The sequence below is a fragment of the Syngnathus leptorhynchus genome, chromosome 4, assembly GCF_054491065.1.
Source record: "Syngnathus leptorhynchus isolate UIUO chromosome 4, UIUO_Slep, whole genome shotgun sequence".
Classification (NCBI taxonomy): Eukaryota; Metazoa; Chordata; class Actinopteri; order Syngnathiformes; family Syngnathidae; genus Syngnathus; species Syngnathus leptorhynchus.
The window spans coordinates 4,988,215-5,002,691 of record NC_141198.1 but is presented as its reverse complement, the minus strand read 5'-3'; the positions used below and the strand labels follow the sequence as shown (position 1 = coordinate 5,002,691).

Below are 14,477 nucleotides of genomic sequence, written 5' to 3'. Positions count from 1 at the left end.
TAATCATCTAATCAAACAAAACCTCCAACTATATGTAATCATTGCCACTATTACACATCAGAGTATCTTTGGGTGTGTCACAAGGATACCGCTTCCAGATAATGCAGTGTGCATATGATGTGGCATGGGGTCCAGATGTTTTTTTAGAATGGAAACGCTGAATCAGACTTTCACCACACGGCTTGACATCAGTCATGTAGAGCTCTTGGGAAAGCATGACATCAACTTCTGCACATTTCAGATACCGTAGACGCATTTACATATGCAATTGACAAAGAAAAATACATCCCACTTCTGCAAAAAAAAATGATGACAGTCCAAGAGGGAACAACACAATAATAGCATTAACATGAGAAGCCCACAATTCGGTCCCTGCTCACTTATCTAGGCGCTGCAGTGTTCTCATAACATTGGAATGTGCATTCAAGAAACTTGCACAGAAAGCTAACAACTGAGTTTGAAATTAATTTCATGCTCATTGTCCACTCTAGAAATCAGCAGGATCTGAAAACATCCAGCCAGCCAACTCTGACAATTATAAGTGCCGGTACCTAAAACAAACAAACCAGTTAAACATTACTTTCACTCACACACACTCAGTGAAACGTGTGGAAATTACTATTATTAAACCAAAGCGTCGGGATGTGCTATTGCTATTGAACTCAAGTGTGCAGAGTTGTTTAAAACCAAAAAATGATGACCTGCATTTAAGAGGGAGTTCACTTGTGCTTTGTCCCAAATTTCCTCACTACAGGCCGAACCAATGGTAATATTTATTTCAGTCTTCAATTCTAGCACTCTTGTTAAGTCTTCAAATGTGTCTGTATTCTTTATGGAAGGTGAATTTAGGTATGGAAGAAAATTTTGTAATAAAAATCTTTTGCAGATAATGAAAAAGTTACATTCTGAGCCAGTTAAATGAAGCTACCTGGTTGCAATGTTGGTAAACGTTATATATGTTTTAATTTTCCATAATCGTGTACATGCACATTGTGTACACCCCAACTGTAAAAAGTATATAAAAAAAACAGAATACAATGATTTGCACATTCTTTTTAACCTATATTTGAATATACTACAAAGACAAGATACTTATTTAAAATGTAACTGTGTGTGGGGGGGGGGGGGGGGGTGTTTGTAACTATCCATTTATTTTGAATTTGATGCCTGCATCAGATTGCAAAAAAAGGACATGGGTATATTTTCTTTATTTTTAACAATAGCTATTAAGCGTTTGGAAACTGAAGACAAAAATATTTTAAAGCTTTGGCAGTGGTATTGTTCCCATTCTTGCTTGATTTACAACTTCTATTGCTCAACAGTCTGGGTCTCTTTTGTTATAATTTGCATGTCATAATACACTACACAATTAATGGGAGACAAGTCAGAACTGCTGACAGGCCACTCACGATGGCCCTTTTCTTCTTTAGCCGAGAGGACACAACGTCCGCGATTTCCAAAAACAATCTAAAACATGTACCCATCAGACCACGGCACACTTTTACAACTGGCTCAACTCAGATGAACTCAGGCCCAGAGAAGCTTGTTGTTTATATATAGCTCGCTTGCTGCTATACTATGGCTAGCTTGTTGTTGTTATAGGGCTAGCCTTTCAATTTGCATAGGAGAGCTTACATTTGTACGTAGCTGTAGCGACAAACTGTGTTGACTACCAGTGGTGTTCCTGAGCCCAAGTGGCAATATGCTTTATACATTGACACTAGTTTTTAACATATTGCCACGCATCGGATCAAAGGTCACGGGAATTCAGTGTTGGGTTTTAGGTTTGCCACTTTCATGCAGAGATTTTTCAATTTTCTCAGAAATTTTTGATGATAGCATGGATTGTAAATGATTAAAACTCAAAATTTCTTGAAATTGTGCGATGTGAAAAAGTGTTCATAAATTGCTAGACTACTTGCTCATACAGATTGTAAAATTCATCAGTTTCAAAATGAAATATGGTGTGGTTTGTACGTTGTGTATTCAATTGAACATAAGTTGGTTTCAACTTGGCTTGGCACATCATTGTATTGTGTTTCTATTTATGTTTTATACAACGTCCCAGCATCATTGGAATTTTGTAAATTTCTGAAAGCATTATCATAAAAGTAGGTCCTGAGCACAGACTAGTGCAACAATATTACATATAACAAAGTGTGATTTAATTATGCTTGAGCTGTACCTCCAAATGGTTGGGAAGAATATTGAAAAATTTAAATCCAGGGATCCTCTTGTCGCTGCACATCACGCCTACATCTTCGCTGTGCTTACAGTCAGAAACACCAATCCCATTTGAGGGACAAAGCGCCAAAGTCTTTTCCTTGCCAGTGCAGTGGAGATTGTCAAACCAGACGGGTCCTGATGGGGAAAAAAAATATTATTCGACAGTGCCATGATAGTGGTGGTGGGGGGGCTCTAGTTGTGGAACCGAGAGAGGGAAAATCTTGTAAACGGAGAGAATTATGGAAAAATGGCCATGAAGCAAATTCCAGATACCAATGACACTAAAAAGCCTAAAATGGAAAAGAGCTAGCTAGCTAGCTTATTTTTCTTCTGGTTAATTAGTTGAGATTTATACTTAAGTCACAAATGTATAAAAACATGCAGAGATTGCTTAAGTCAAGAAGTGTTTCTATATGTATACATTTCTCAGCCTCCAATAACTGTAGCGCCATCAAATACCTTCTCCTTTCCCATACTTTGCTGATGGTGACCATGAAACTGCTTCCAAGTAGCCCAGCTCTCGGCACACCACTTGTGCGGCGTGGATCGTAAAGTCGTCATCACAGACAGTTCCCCATTGGTTGTTGTAGAAAACTTCTACACGACCCTCGTTGTGTTTCCTCTTGTCTCCTCCCAGCCTGAGTTGAATTCTGGGCGTGTCGGGCGTTAGCTGAGGACCAGAGTACTGCTCCTGCTCTGGCTCCAAATAGCTTGGTGGATAGCCGAGGTGCTCGTACTGGGCTGCAACCAGCTCCAGTAGCACTAATAGGCTGCAGCAGAAAATGTACTGGATGAGCAACATTTTGGTCAGACCTGCAGAAGAAGAAGAAGAAAGAATTAATTTGATACTTGCAAATTTTGAATTGAATAGAATATTTTATTTTGAGCACAAAAGTGAAGTAAAAATAAAAATAAATAAAAGATTTCAGCTTCGAATAGAGTGAACTGAATGAACCAACCAACATTAATCTCTTCAACAATTTTCATACTAATAAAGAACTCAGTAGGCTTGACGATGAGGAAATTACTTTGACTTTATAGTATAAAGTTGAAGAACATAAAAATGTGCTTTTCTGCATCAATGCTTAATATTTGAACCCAAGCAAAGGAACATTGTACCCTGTAAATTTCATGTGCTATGTACACGCTGGTGTCGGGCCAAAATCTTCGACCCCCAAAATAGACCCCAACAATGTCAAGTTTGTTCAATCATGCCATTTTCAAACCTTTAGATTGGACAATGATTTGTAAAAATAGCAACCACACGGGTGGACTGACTAATAGTGGAGATTTTGAAAAGAAAAAAAATGAAATTCACCACAATGCGACTTATGAGGTTTTAGCCCCATGCCAACGATATACATAGCTTGGCCTAATTCTGCTCTCTCACTCACTTCCCATTACTACTTTTTGATCAGAGTGCAGCTGCAGTAGCCTACTAATAATAATAATCCAATCCAAGATGGCGCAGATCCGTGAGGAGACTCTTAGAGTCATTGCTGTGCAATAACATCCTGCTCTCCACACCTTTTTGGATTGTCTACACTGTTTGCACTATGTGTCTTCTCTGCATCCATTGCAGCCTGGTCATCCTGGAAGTAGGACCCTCCCATCTGTGGTCTCTTCTCAAGGTTTCTTACTTCCCCTAGTCGGAGATTAGATTTTTTCGTTGCCCTCATGGGAGTTTAAAATCAGGGGATGGCTGAGAATATTGTCAGTTGTCATTTTCACATGTCCTGAGTGTTGTTAGTCACCTAAATGTTGAACAGAGACTGTGATGTAACGAAGTCAAACAGCTCAAACATGACGAATAAATTATTCTTGAATCTTGAATCTTGAATAAAGAGGAGTAACTGAATATTACACTACCTGTACATAGCCACTCTCTACGGATGCATTCAGTGATGGTGTGTTATCATGAAAGGGGACAGCTGCAGGAAGGGAGCAATTCATCCAAGACAAGTTTTGTTTGCGTTCAGAGCAGCAGATTTAAAAAAATAATTCATGCCTCCCTTGGGGGGGCACCAGAAGACCTTGGAGAATTTGCAGTAGCGTGGGAAAAAAAGAACAGTGGATGAACGCCGCTGAAGAATTCAGTTGTGTTGTACAGTGTGCAGGGTTTTGCAACTACTTTTCATGAGTTGACAACTGGCCACAACTCGTTGAGCTGTGATTCCAAATGTTGAATTGCAAGTAAATGCATCACAACTGCCATGGACGCTGCAGCCAGTAAGAGACAAGATCCGGAGCAGAAATTAAAAAGTGGGATATTTATGGAGGCAGCATGGTGGGCTTGTGGTTTACACTTCAGCCTCACAGTCGATAGAGCCAATTTTGAGTCTCAGCCTAGGCCTTTCTGTTTGGAGTTTGGTCGGTGTGGGTTTTTTCTGTCAACTAAAGTTTCCTTACACAGTCCACCTTCTACATTAGACATATCATGGAAAATCCACTTTTTTTATTTTATATTTATTTTATTGTGTACTTGGAGTCTCCAAGATCGTAGAAAAGTGTAATCTATCCCTCTAGGTGCTGCAGATATACTATAATGGTCTGTATGGGGGCTATTTTGTACTCAGTTCAATTTTCTCCATTTTCTATTACGTAATACCAAACATGATATTGGGTGAGGCCAAACGGTTTCGCAAATCAGCCATCTTTATTACTCTGAGAGACTTTTGTAGTCCAAACAACTCAAGGATGCTGAAGTGGAGAGATCAAAATGTTCCGTTGTTGGTTGCATCAATCCACACAACTCATTGCACTGTCCCCCAGCATCAGAACCTCAAAGAAGTGCCTGGTCAAATTTAATTTTTCAAGCAGTGTTCCCACATCTGTGGGCAAAATCCTGCTTGTTCGAAGACGGGTGTTTCCAAAATCTTTTGTCAGTATAGAGAAGGATTCGCCGAAAGACTTTGTTTCGTTGATGGTCCAGTTCCTTCGATCTATGGAAACGATGGGCTTGAGATAAAACAAAATAATAAACAGTATTTCACTTTCATAGTATTGCCTATTGTCTATGATGCACTTGTTTTCATAGCATTCGCGTCAGTCTTTCTGCTGATTGTAGAGCTGTGCTCTCTGTTTTCACTTCTTGTGGGTGTATTTGGAGTAGTTCTTTCAGATGAATTGCTCAAAGGTGCTGTATTATTCTTGGGTAATACAATATGTTAAATGCATTTGTTAACTTCTCGCTAACACTAGCATTAGCTTACAGGTTAACTTGACTGCAGTGCTTGTTTACAAGATGTATCCATAAATATTGTAAGGGGATTTTTTTTTTGTTACGTCTTATGTATGTATGGACAAGTCTTCTGCCCTTGATATCGTTTAATCAATCAAAATGTTTGCCGCGCAAGTAAATGCTACATTGGCTAAAAAAAAAACTGCTGGGATAGGCTCTAGCACGCCCGCGACCCCCGTGGGGACAAGCAGTATATAAATGGATGGATGGAAAAATATATATATATATATATATATATATATATATATATATATATATATATATATATATATATATATATATATATATATATATATATATATATATATATATGTCTTGTCTCCGTGGATAGTAAGAAACGCAATTTTGATCTCTTTGTGTGTCTTGACATGTGCAGGAATTGACAATAAAGCAGCAGACTTTGACTTTGAATTTGATAATAAACAACTCAGTTAATTTCAGAACCGTAATTGCAAAATCATGTGCTCATACTGTTGATGGGTAAAATTGGGCAGTTCATGAGAAAATCATTGGGGGGCAAACTCTCATGGGTTAAATCAGGGAATTTCAACCGGTGGTCCGCGGCCCTCTAGTGGTCTGTAGCGGCAATGCAGGTGGTCCGTGAAAGTAACTTTTTTTTTTCAAATAAAATGTATTCATTATTTAGACTTGATTTATATTCCAGCTAATTTCATGACCAATCAACTGACTTTTTCTGTGTCTTCCTGCTGGGGTTTTCACCAAGTGTGACAAATTTGAACAGGTCCCTTCGTCCCCAAACAAGGCTACAGGGGGGGTACCAATTCTGACAGATGCCATATTAGAATAAGTCAACCCATGAGAATAAGTACCCCCCTCCTATTTTAAAACAGTGAACCCTAGACTGATTCAACTGATTCTTTCAGTCTTCTTGGGGGTGTTTTCACCAAGTGTAGCAAATTTGAATAGGTTCCCCCTCTCCCCAAACAAAGTTACAGGGGGTACAGATTCTAACAACAATGAGAATAAGTACCCCTTCCCAGTTTCATTCCTAGCCATCACCTTTTTCTAGCTAACGGTGATTCCTGACTGCTTATTGGCTTTTTCACATGGCTCAGTCATAGAGTGATAATCTTCAAACTTGTAGGTGCTGGATTCAGTCCTCAAGCCTGGTGATCACGTCAAACTGTTCTTGAGCAAGGGGTTTTATATTGATATTCTGCTCCGAGTAGGGCCTGGCAGCATCAATTTACTTTTTCTGTGTCTTCTGGCTCGGTTATAGACTGATAGACTTCCACCTTGAGGGTGGTGGGATCAATCCTCAAGTCAATTCAGAATCATTTATCCATTCAAATTATGTCATATGTAGCTGAAATACAGACACAAATAAATAGCCTGGATAGGTCTATCCTCCTTCGATGCAAAGTAAAATAATATTCCGCCAAAGCAGTGGTCCCCGAGTTGCTTCTTGGTTATAATGGTGGTCCCTTGGACAAAACTAGTTGAAAACCCCTGGGTTAAGCGAATTATGCATAGGGCCTGATCTGGTCTGTGGGTTTTGTCTAACACCGAGGTACTAAAGTAACTGGACTCTAGAATTATAGTTTTTGTATATACAGGAGAGTAACTGAATTATCTTTATGAGAGGTTGCAAAACAACAGACATGCACACCCCAACATATACTTTTACCTCTAAGAGGATAATACATCATTCCAAGTCACATGCTTACATAACCAGAAGTTTACAGTTGGACCAAAAAAAAAACGCAGAAGAATTATTATATTAAAAAAAAACAAATACGTCAGTGCTTAGTATTTCACATACCAATCAGTTGACTAAAACTCACCAGCTGCATTGCTAAAGGAGAATGTGTACATAAATCTTCCAGCAGGGGTTTTTCCTTAGCTCATTGTAACGTGGCAGTGGTTGCACAAGTGGGAAACATTACAAAATAAAAAGATGGACTCTATTGCCAATGAGTTGGAAACATTAAGGGAAAAAGCATGTAACTCTCAGTGTACATTAAGAATTAAGACTCTAAGACATTAAGACATTAAGAAAAGTGTCCATAACAACATCTCTTTAGAACAAAACACGTTACAACAAATTATAGAAACTCAAATGCTAAAATGACACAAACAAGAACATCAGACGCATACTGCAGCATTTGCATGAAACCAACTTCTTTTCCCATTAACATGAAACCCTCTTGTATGGTTAAGAGGTATTTTGCACCCTAAATAAAAACATTGCTTTTCACCTGTATGCATGCATGTGGCAGTATATCCCACCGGATTCTAGAAGGATATTTATATAAGGAAGGTCAAAAATTAGCTTTCTTAATAGTGTTAGTTGATCTTCTGCATTAGTACTGTGATTGTTAATACCGTAATACGCAACTTTATTTAAACCTGTATTCATAAGGAGCAAAGATAATTCGCAAATGAATATCAACTGAATGAGCCTTAAAACACGACTAATTACGAGTAATCAAAACAATGTGATAATTTAACTATTCGTGGATAATACATAAATAAAACATCTGAAACGTAATTCGTAAATTCGTCCTAATTTCAGTCTTGGCTGACAATGTCACCAGATCGTAATTGATTCAACGTGTAATCTGGACAACCGTTACATCTCGAAACAGTTATTCAACATTTTACTTTTTTTTTTCCCCCAAGCTATAACAACTCGAGATATTAAGATGCTGTACATTAAAGAAACTTTCGGATACAGTCTTCTTTAAAGGCATCATTAGAGATGTCTACTCGAAGACTCAGGTAAACTTACTTTGCTTCTTGTCTGCGACCAGTCCAAGTTGAGCAGGCAGCGGTAAAAGGGAAGCCCTGAGTGAACAAATCAGCCAGAAGCCTCTTGTTCCAGGGACTTTACCTCCCAGATGTGAACTGCTGGCTTTGGACAGGATCCTCGCACCCACTGACACCCACCTTCACAATGACATCACTGGAGATGGCCCAAGACAGATGATCCTCGGCTGTGAAAGCAGCAATGCTGCTTTCATAGGCTGTCGGAAACTACGAACGCGCTATCGCAGCAAATGGGACTAAAATTGATTTTAACAGCTGAGCCTGAACTGGCTGCTTCAAAATACGCTAAATCCATACATTAAAGTTCTGTAAGATGCCGTTAATTGACGGAAACAAAAGAAGACGGTACATGTGATGCGGTTTGAAACAACAAAAAGTGCGTGTCTACACTACTAGGTACGATAACGTGAGTTGGTTGTGTTCTGGTTTGATGAGTATGGTGAAAGAAAACAAAAACGTTAATTACAATGTTGTACATGCAATCACCACCGCTCCAGGGAGAGAGAGAGAGAGAGAGAGAGAGAGAGAGAGAGAGAGAGAGAGAGAGAGAGAGAGAGAGAGAGAGAGAGAGAGAGAGAGAGAGAGAGAGAGAGAGAGAGAGAGAGAGAGAGAGAGAGAGAGAGAGAGAGAGACGCCACGGCGTAACATTACGTTTACAGACTTGACTTTGTAGGCAGTTAATAGTTTCATTTATTTACTTATTATAACACAAATCACCTCTGTCCGCTTGCTTGAACCGAAATCGAATTTGCTGCCACCTTGTGTAAAACTAGGGTAATTAATATTATTTTCGTCTCAAACCCCTCTGACACAAATATCATTAATCTTTGGATGTGTTGTTTTTTTTCCAGGGAAAGAAATGTACCATGAAAAGTAAATAACGTTTAGAGATAATGAGCATCACTGTGACCGACCGTGAAAAAATGAAAGGCACTAAGAATAAGAACAAACCTTTATTAATCCCACAATGAATGATATACAAACACTATTATTTAAACACACAAATATTTCTGGGGAATAGAAAGAAAAATGCATTGCTTATCTAAACATCCAAGACAGAACTTTAATTTAAAATGTCTTCTTTGGTTCCAATGACTTCTCCAATTTAGCTTTGACCGCAATTCCCATTATGTATTTTCTTCATGGAGCAATGGCTGTGGAGAAATGATAGAATATGTTGCCACTGATATTAAATCACACACATTTCTGAGCAGTTCTGATGTCAAACTCACCGTGTAGGTTATATCTGCAGGCTGGCTTTCTGGCCACTGCCACTCATGAGTGGACAAAATCTTGAGGACAACTAAGCCAAAAGCTATAATCAAGACTCCTAATGAATTTCCTAACAAGGCCTCAGTAGGAAGTTGAGAATACGGCTGAGACCCATTGGTATTTCCTTTCCTATGAAAGGGTTTGGACATGATAATCATGATAACCATCAAATCATTAGGGCAACAAAGTTGGGCGAAAAGTACTCACAGTACAAAGAAGAGTTTTTCATTAATGCCCGAGATACAGGCTGCAATGCAAAGAGTCATAAGACCCCCTCCCATCCAAACATGCTGAGGTTTCAGCAGTTTACGCAATCCAGGGCACCACGGAAAGAGGAAGACAGCCATCCCTGCAGCCCACTGGATTGACAGAGATTAAAAAAAAAAAAAACTGCTGAGAAAGGAACATTATTGTCATTGTCCCATGAAACACACACAACTCCAGTCAACATTTGTTGTACTTTTTTCAGCATAAATATGTTAATTCATTTCAATTCAATTAAGGGGCAGAAATGCGGCCTTGGCAGAGGTGGCCCACATCCTAGCGAGCTGTCTTAATGAGATTTTTTTTTTTTGACTTGAGCCATTATTTTAAGAGGGTGACTATGAAGAATACCTTTCACACGTTCAGCTAAAAGTGTACATGCCATGTTTGTGTACTGTAATTTCCACACCATAAGGCGCACTTAAAAGCCTTTAATTTCCTCAAAAACTGGAGGTGCACCTTTTGTGTGGACCGACTTCCAAAATCTGTAAATGTTGTGTGGCGGCAAGGATGTAATATGTAAAATCAATAAAGAAATCAGAGGACATTACGTTGTACGTAAAATATGTAGACACCAGGGGGACTGTATGTAACACGCAAAGTACGTACCTCCACTGCCATTGATAATAAATACTATCAGTTCGTGTAAAGCGAACAGCATGAGGACCCTCTAAAATGGCATCGACAAAGAGACATGCTTACGAGGTACAATTCAAGCTTTCTGGAAAGCCGGGATCATTGCCAAAGAGCAACGTGACAACGACGAGACAGTGACAAGAGGGGACTTGTCATGTTTAATGGCGACCTTGCCTAAAACTGTTTAATTAGGATACAGAAGATGAGGACTTTGATGGATTTGCGATGAATATCTTTTAACTATAATGTTGAGTATGTGGTTAAATATGAGAATAAAGTACAACCGATCTAACTGTCTTGTGCCCGATTTGTTTTTTTATAAAATACAGTACATGAAGTTGTACCTGAGTGGCAAAGAGAGCTGTAGTGGTGATTCCAATCCAGCTGTGCAGGGAGTATAAATTGGGGATATTTGAGGCATTGTGATTGCCAAAAACAGCACAAAGTCCAATAACTGAAAGTATCACCGCGATGAGCATCAGTGCGGCATGCAGCAGCTTCCGAGGAAGTTTATTCTCTCCCCAAGTCAGGGGGACACGGTACAACACAGCTCCTACAGGGAAGAGCATTTTAGGTTCTATTAAAGAAGTCACCTTCAATGTCCATTGCCTGTTAGGGCTCAGTGCAACCACAGCTTCAATAGCACATGATGACAATCTGATTGAACGAGGCTTGCTCTCAGAAAAGGTGGTCCGCCCCGGGCTGTGGATGGTGACCCAATTGGAGTCAATACCTTTTTCCCTCTAAAATCAATCACCAGATTTCCAATATTGGAGACATAATGCAGAAATATAATAAATAACCTCAGGGAGATTTTATAATACAAATCAGAATGTCGCATCAGATAAGCAGTTTTCCTTTTCTCACAGTAATGCTACAGTTTGTGTCTGACTTTATATTTGTTTTCTAGCCCCAAGGTTATCTGGTGATCATTTAGCCCAAAAAAAGAAACATAAAAAGAATACGATATTCAGGGCACTGCAATGATTTTGTTTGAATATTGAGAGTATATAAGCAATTCTAACCGAAGGGATGGTATGCCAATAGTGCGGTTGTTCCCCGAAGAATTCATCCATCTATGCCACCCAAACCCATCCGCCCGCCGGCCCAATCCATCCATACATCCTGACAAAATATAATCACACAACTATGTTTTGCGGTCCCATTTTCTTGCAATATGTGCTCAAACGACCAATTTTCCTCAGATATTGTTTACAACCAGAGACGGTCAGAAAACTAGTCAGTATCTGCTGTGACCACTCTGCCTCACACAGCGCAACACATCTCCTTCACATAGAGTTATCAGTTGTGCCAGCCATCTACATTCATCACCTCATGTTGCAGCCTGATAAAAGCATGGCTCCTTGTTGCCAAGATCTGTGTATAAGTCCTAACAGCTGAAAACATCCTCGTTCTCGCATCTTGGATCGTTCTTGCACACTCACTGGACATGTAGGGATGCGCGAATGAATAACTGATACTGATATTTAAGGAAACGTGTCTTGACTATTGTGTATATATAGTCTGTTTGATTAAAGACGAGAGTCAAGAAATAGATATAAAACATTGTATGCCCTCACTTGAGAAGCCTAAAATCATATTCACCATTGCCGTACAGCACCAGCATGCCAGTTACCATCAGGACCGGATGCCAGTTGAACTGACGGGAAGAGCCGTCCCAGGCGAAACCACCACGCCACTGGCTGTTCCACAAACACACGCACACCACGCAGGCCAGGCCCAAGCCCAAGCACAGAAAGTACCATATGTAGAAGCAGGTATTGGCCATCATCCTGGAGACACTTGAACACTGAGAGACAAGAAAAATATAATTGTGAAAATTTCGCCACAGCCACACTTTGTTCAATCTTTTCAAATGTGAATGTAATAATAATCATAACAATAATAATAAACATATAGCCAAATCAAGTAGCACTACTTTTACGTTTTTATTTTTAAAAATCCACAGTTGCTATTTGGTGGATGTTTATTCACAAGACTTACCTTGTAAGAAGGAGCTTTGAAACAGTGATCAAACCAACTACAGTGCACAACTGAAAGAAATCATTTCCTGCACTCATGATCGCTGGTTAATGTTTGATCATCCCCACGTGCTACAGTTTGCTCTCACTTGGCTTTTTCTGGATATTGTAGTTCCACTTTCACGCTGGGCCGTGTTGAAGTGCCGAAGTGGGAAGTAATCAGAGGTTCGTGAAGAGTCTGCGGTAGAAACGCCAACCTGATGCATCTAAGCGACTTAAATCATAAAACAATATTGTGGGTGGGGAAGGGTACATGCAAATGACTTTGGCAAAGCGATTTACTTTCGTTAAGATTGCAGACTATGTATGGTTAGGGGGTTACTTACGTATTGCTCGCACTCGAACGACTGCACGTGAAATACTAATATCCAAATATATATATATATATATATATGCGTACTGGAGATAATCTCTGAAAGACAAACTGCAAACTCGAAATTGAGACTGTTTACCAACTTGTAACCATTTCCTCATTGGTCGCGCAAAGAATCTTGGGAGTAACTTGTTATCAGTCTGTGACACCTCAAAAGATACGAGAAGTGTTATGTTATAAGTCAGGTGGCAAATGTATAAATACCCGCTAGGTTGGATCGTGCTGTACTTGAATTTTTACATACGTAACACTTGAAAATTGCACTTTCTAGCCATTAGAGGCGCCATGGAGACTTACAATTATGATTCAGTTGTGATGTATTTATGCTATCTACCTTGCATTACAGTGTTCTATGACGTCACACATCTACATTCTTTACTTCATCTCAAAGCAATTCATAGGGGAACAAATATAAGGTGGGTAGAAAGTATATATTATGCAATGAAATCCAATTGGATTCCTTCATGTTAAAAATGCTTTACAAAACATGTAAATATTTTTCATATTTCCCACCAAAACAATTTACTCTTTATTGTTCAAATTTAACTGATGGCAGACAGGTATTTTTTGATTGACAGGGACAGTTGTCATGGATGGTCCGAAAAGGTCACAATGTCACATGCACTTGTCACAATGTTCCACTAGAGGTCATAATTTATACCTAACATGTCATGTATAATGCCCAATACTGATTGATGATGTATATTGTATACAATATATTGGGAGGATTTAAATAAAGTGGTGTCCAGAAGGGGTAACATTCATTTGTCCTAACGAGCGTGTGGTAAGAGGTCATAATTAAGGATGACACATATTCAACTGTGCCCAGCAAAATAATAGGCAAAATAATAAATGTGGACTTTAGAGTGAAAAACAAACTCGCTAAACAAATCCGGAAACCATTAACAGAAATTTTGCCATGGTGTATGTCATCCCAGGAGTGTCCTATAAGCTTCAGCATCTAAATATCAATATTACACTTCATGACACCGTCTTGAGTTTTTGATTTATCTGTACCACTTGTCCCCACGGGAGTCACGGGTGTGCTGGAGCCTATCCCATCGGGCAGTGGGTGGGGGAATCCCTGAACCGGTTGCCAGCCAATAGCAGGGCACACAGAGAGATGAACAACTATCCACACTCACACTTACATCTATGGGCAATTTTATGTGTTCAATCGGCCTACTAAGCATGTTTTGGGGATGTGGGAGGAAACCTGAGGCCCCGGAGAAAACCCACACAGGCACGGAGAGAACATGCAAACTTCACACAGGGAGGGCCGGAGGTAAAATCGAACCCACACACTCTGAACTGTGAGGCGGATGTATTAACTAGGTCTGCACAACCAATCTTCTCAAAATGACATTTTAGTAGATCTCATTTTAGTAGATTTCTTATTTTCTTTTTTTTATCTTCCATATACCCAATTCAGAAATCGAAGTTAAAACTGAAAATGTGTTTGAAATTGACCGACTGAAAGTCTCAAGTCTTTCTCACTCACTTACTAAAAAACCAAGCTTGCTAATGTCACAGATCCGTCCCTCAACATCGAGCCATAAATGCAGCAGAGCACTTCCGGTTCCGACAGGTGAATTTTTCTGAAGCTCTCAGGAGTATTGTTCAAGTCCAATGA

General features: G+C 39.4%; 2 protein-coding genes across 9 annotated transcripts in view; both read right to left on the bottom strand.

Annotated features, from left to right (window-relative positions):
• The window catches only part of loxl2b (lysyl oxidase-like 2b), a 35,189-nt gene extending 26,512 nt beyond the window's left edge, over positions 1 to 8,677 (bottom strand). The window contains exons 1-3 of the mRNA XM_085910564.1: positions 8,220 to 8,677; positions 2,686 to 3,039; positions 2,186 to 2,361 (exon numbers count right to left, since the gene is read on the bottom strand). Of these exons, the coding sequence (XP_085766690.1) occupies positions 2,186 to 2,361; positions 2,686 to 3,028 (519 nt within the window). The 5' untranslated portion in view covers positions 3,029 to 3,039; positions 8,220 to 8,677. The remainder of the gene's footprint in view (positions 1 to 2,185; positions 2,362 to 2,685; positions 3,040 to 8,219) is intronic.
• A 518-nt stretch (positions 8,678 to 9,195) lies between these two features.
• Positions 9,196 to 13,066, bottom strand: cyb561a3a (cytochrome b561 family, member A3a). 8 transcript variants are annotated; one of them, XM_085910947.1, is made up of 7 exons: positions 13,049 to 13,066; positions 12,561 to 12,649; positions 12,035 to 12,239; positions 10,774 to 10,982; positions 9,737 to 9,888; positions 9,490 to 9,658; positions 9,196 to 9,411 (listed from the first exon to the last, which is right to left on the bottom strand). In XM_085910947.1, the coding sequence occupies exons 3-7, from the start codon at positions 12,219 to 12,221 to the stop codon at positions 9,385 to 9,387; spliced, it is 744 nt and encodes a 247-aa protein (XP_085767073.1). In that variant the 5' UTR covers positions 12,222 to 12,239; positions 12,561 to 12,649; positions 13,049 to 13,066; the 3' UTR covers positions 9,196 to 9,384. The 8 variants fall into 8 exon arrangements, with proteins under 8 accessions (XP_085767073.1, XP_085767072.1, XP_085767067.1 ...); XM_085910946.1 differs by lacking the exon at positions 13,049 to 13,066 and adding an exon at positions 12,798 to 13,039 and having other exon boundaries at positions 12,434 to 12,685; XM_085910941.1 differs by lacking the exon at positions 13,049 to 13,066 and adding an exon at positions 12,798 to 13,039 and having other exon boundaries at positions 12,561 to 12,685.
• Positions 13,067 to 14,477: the final 1,411 nt, after the last annotated feature.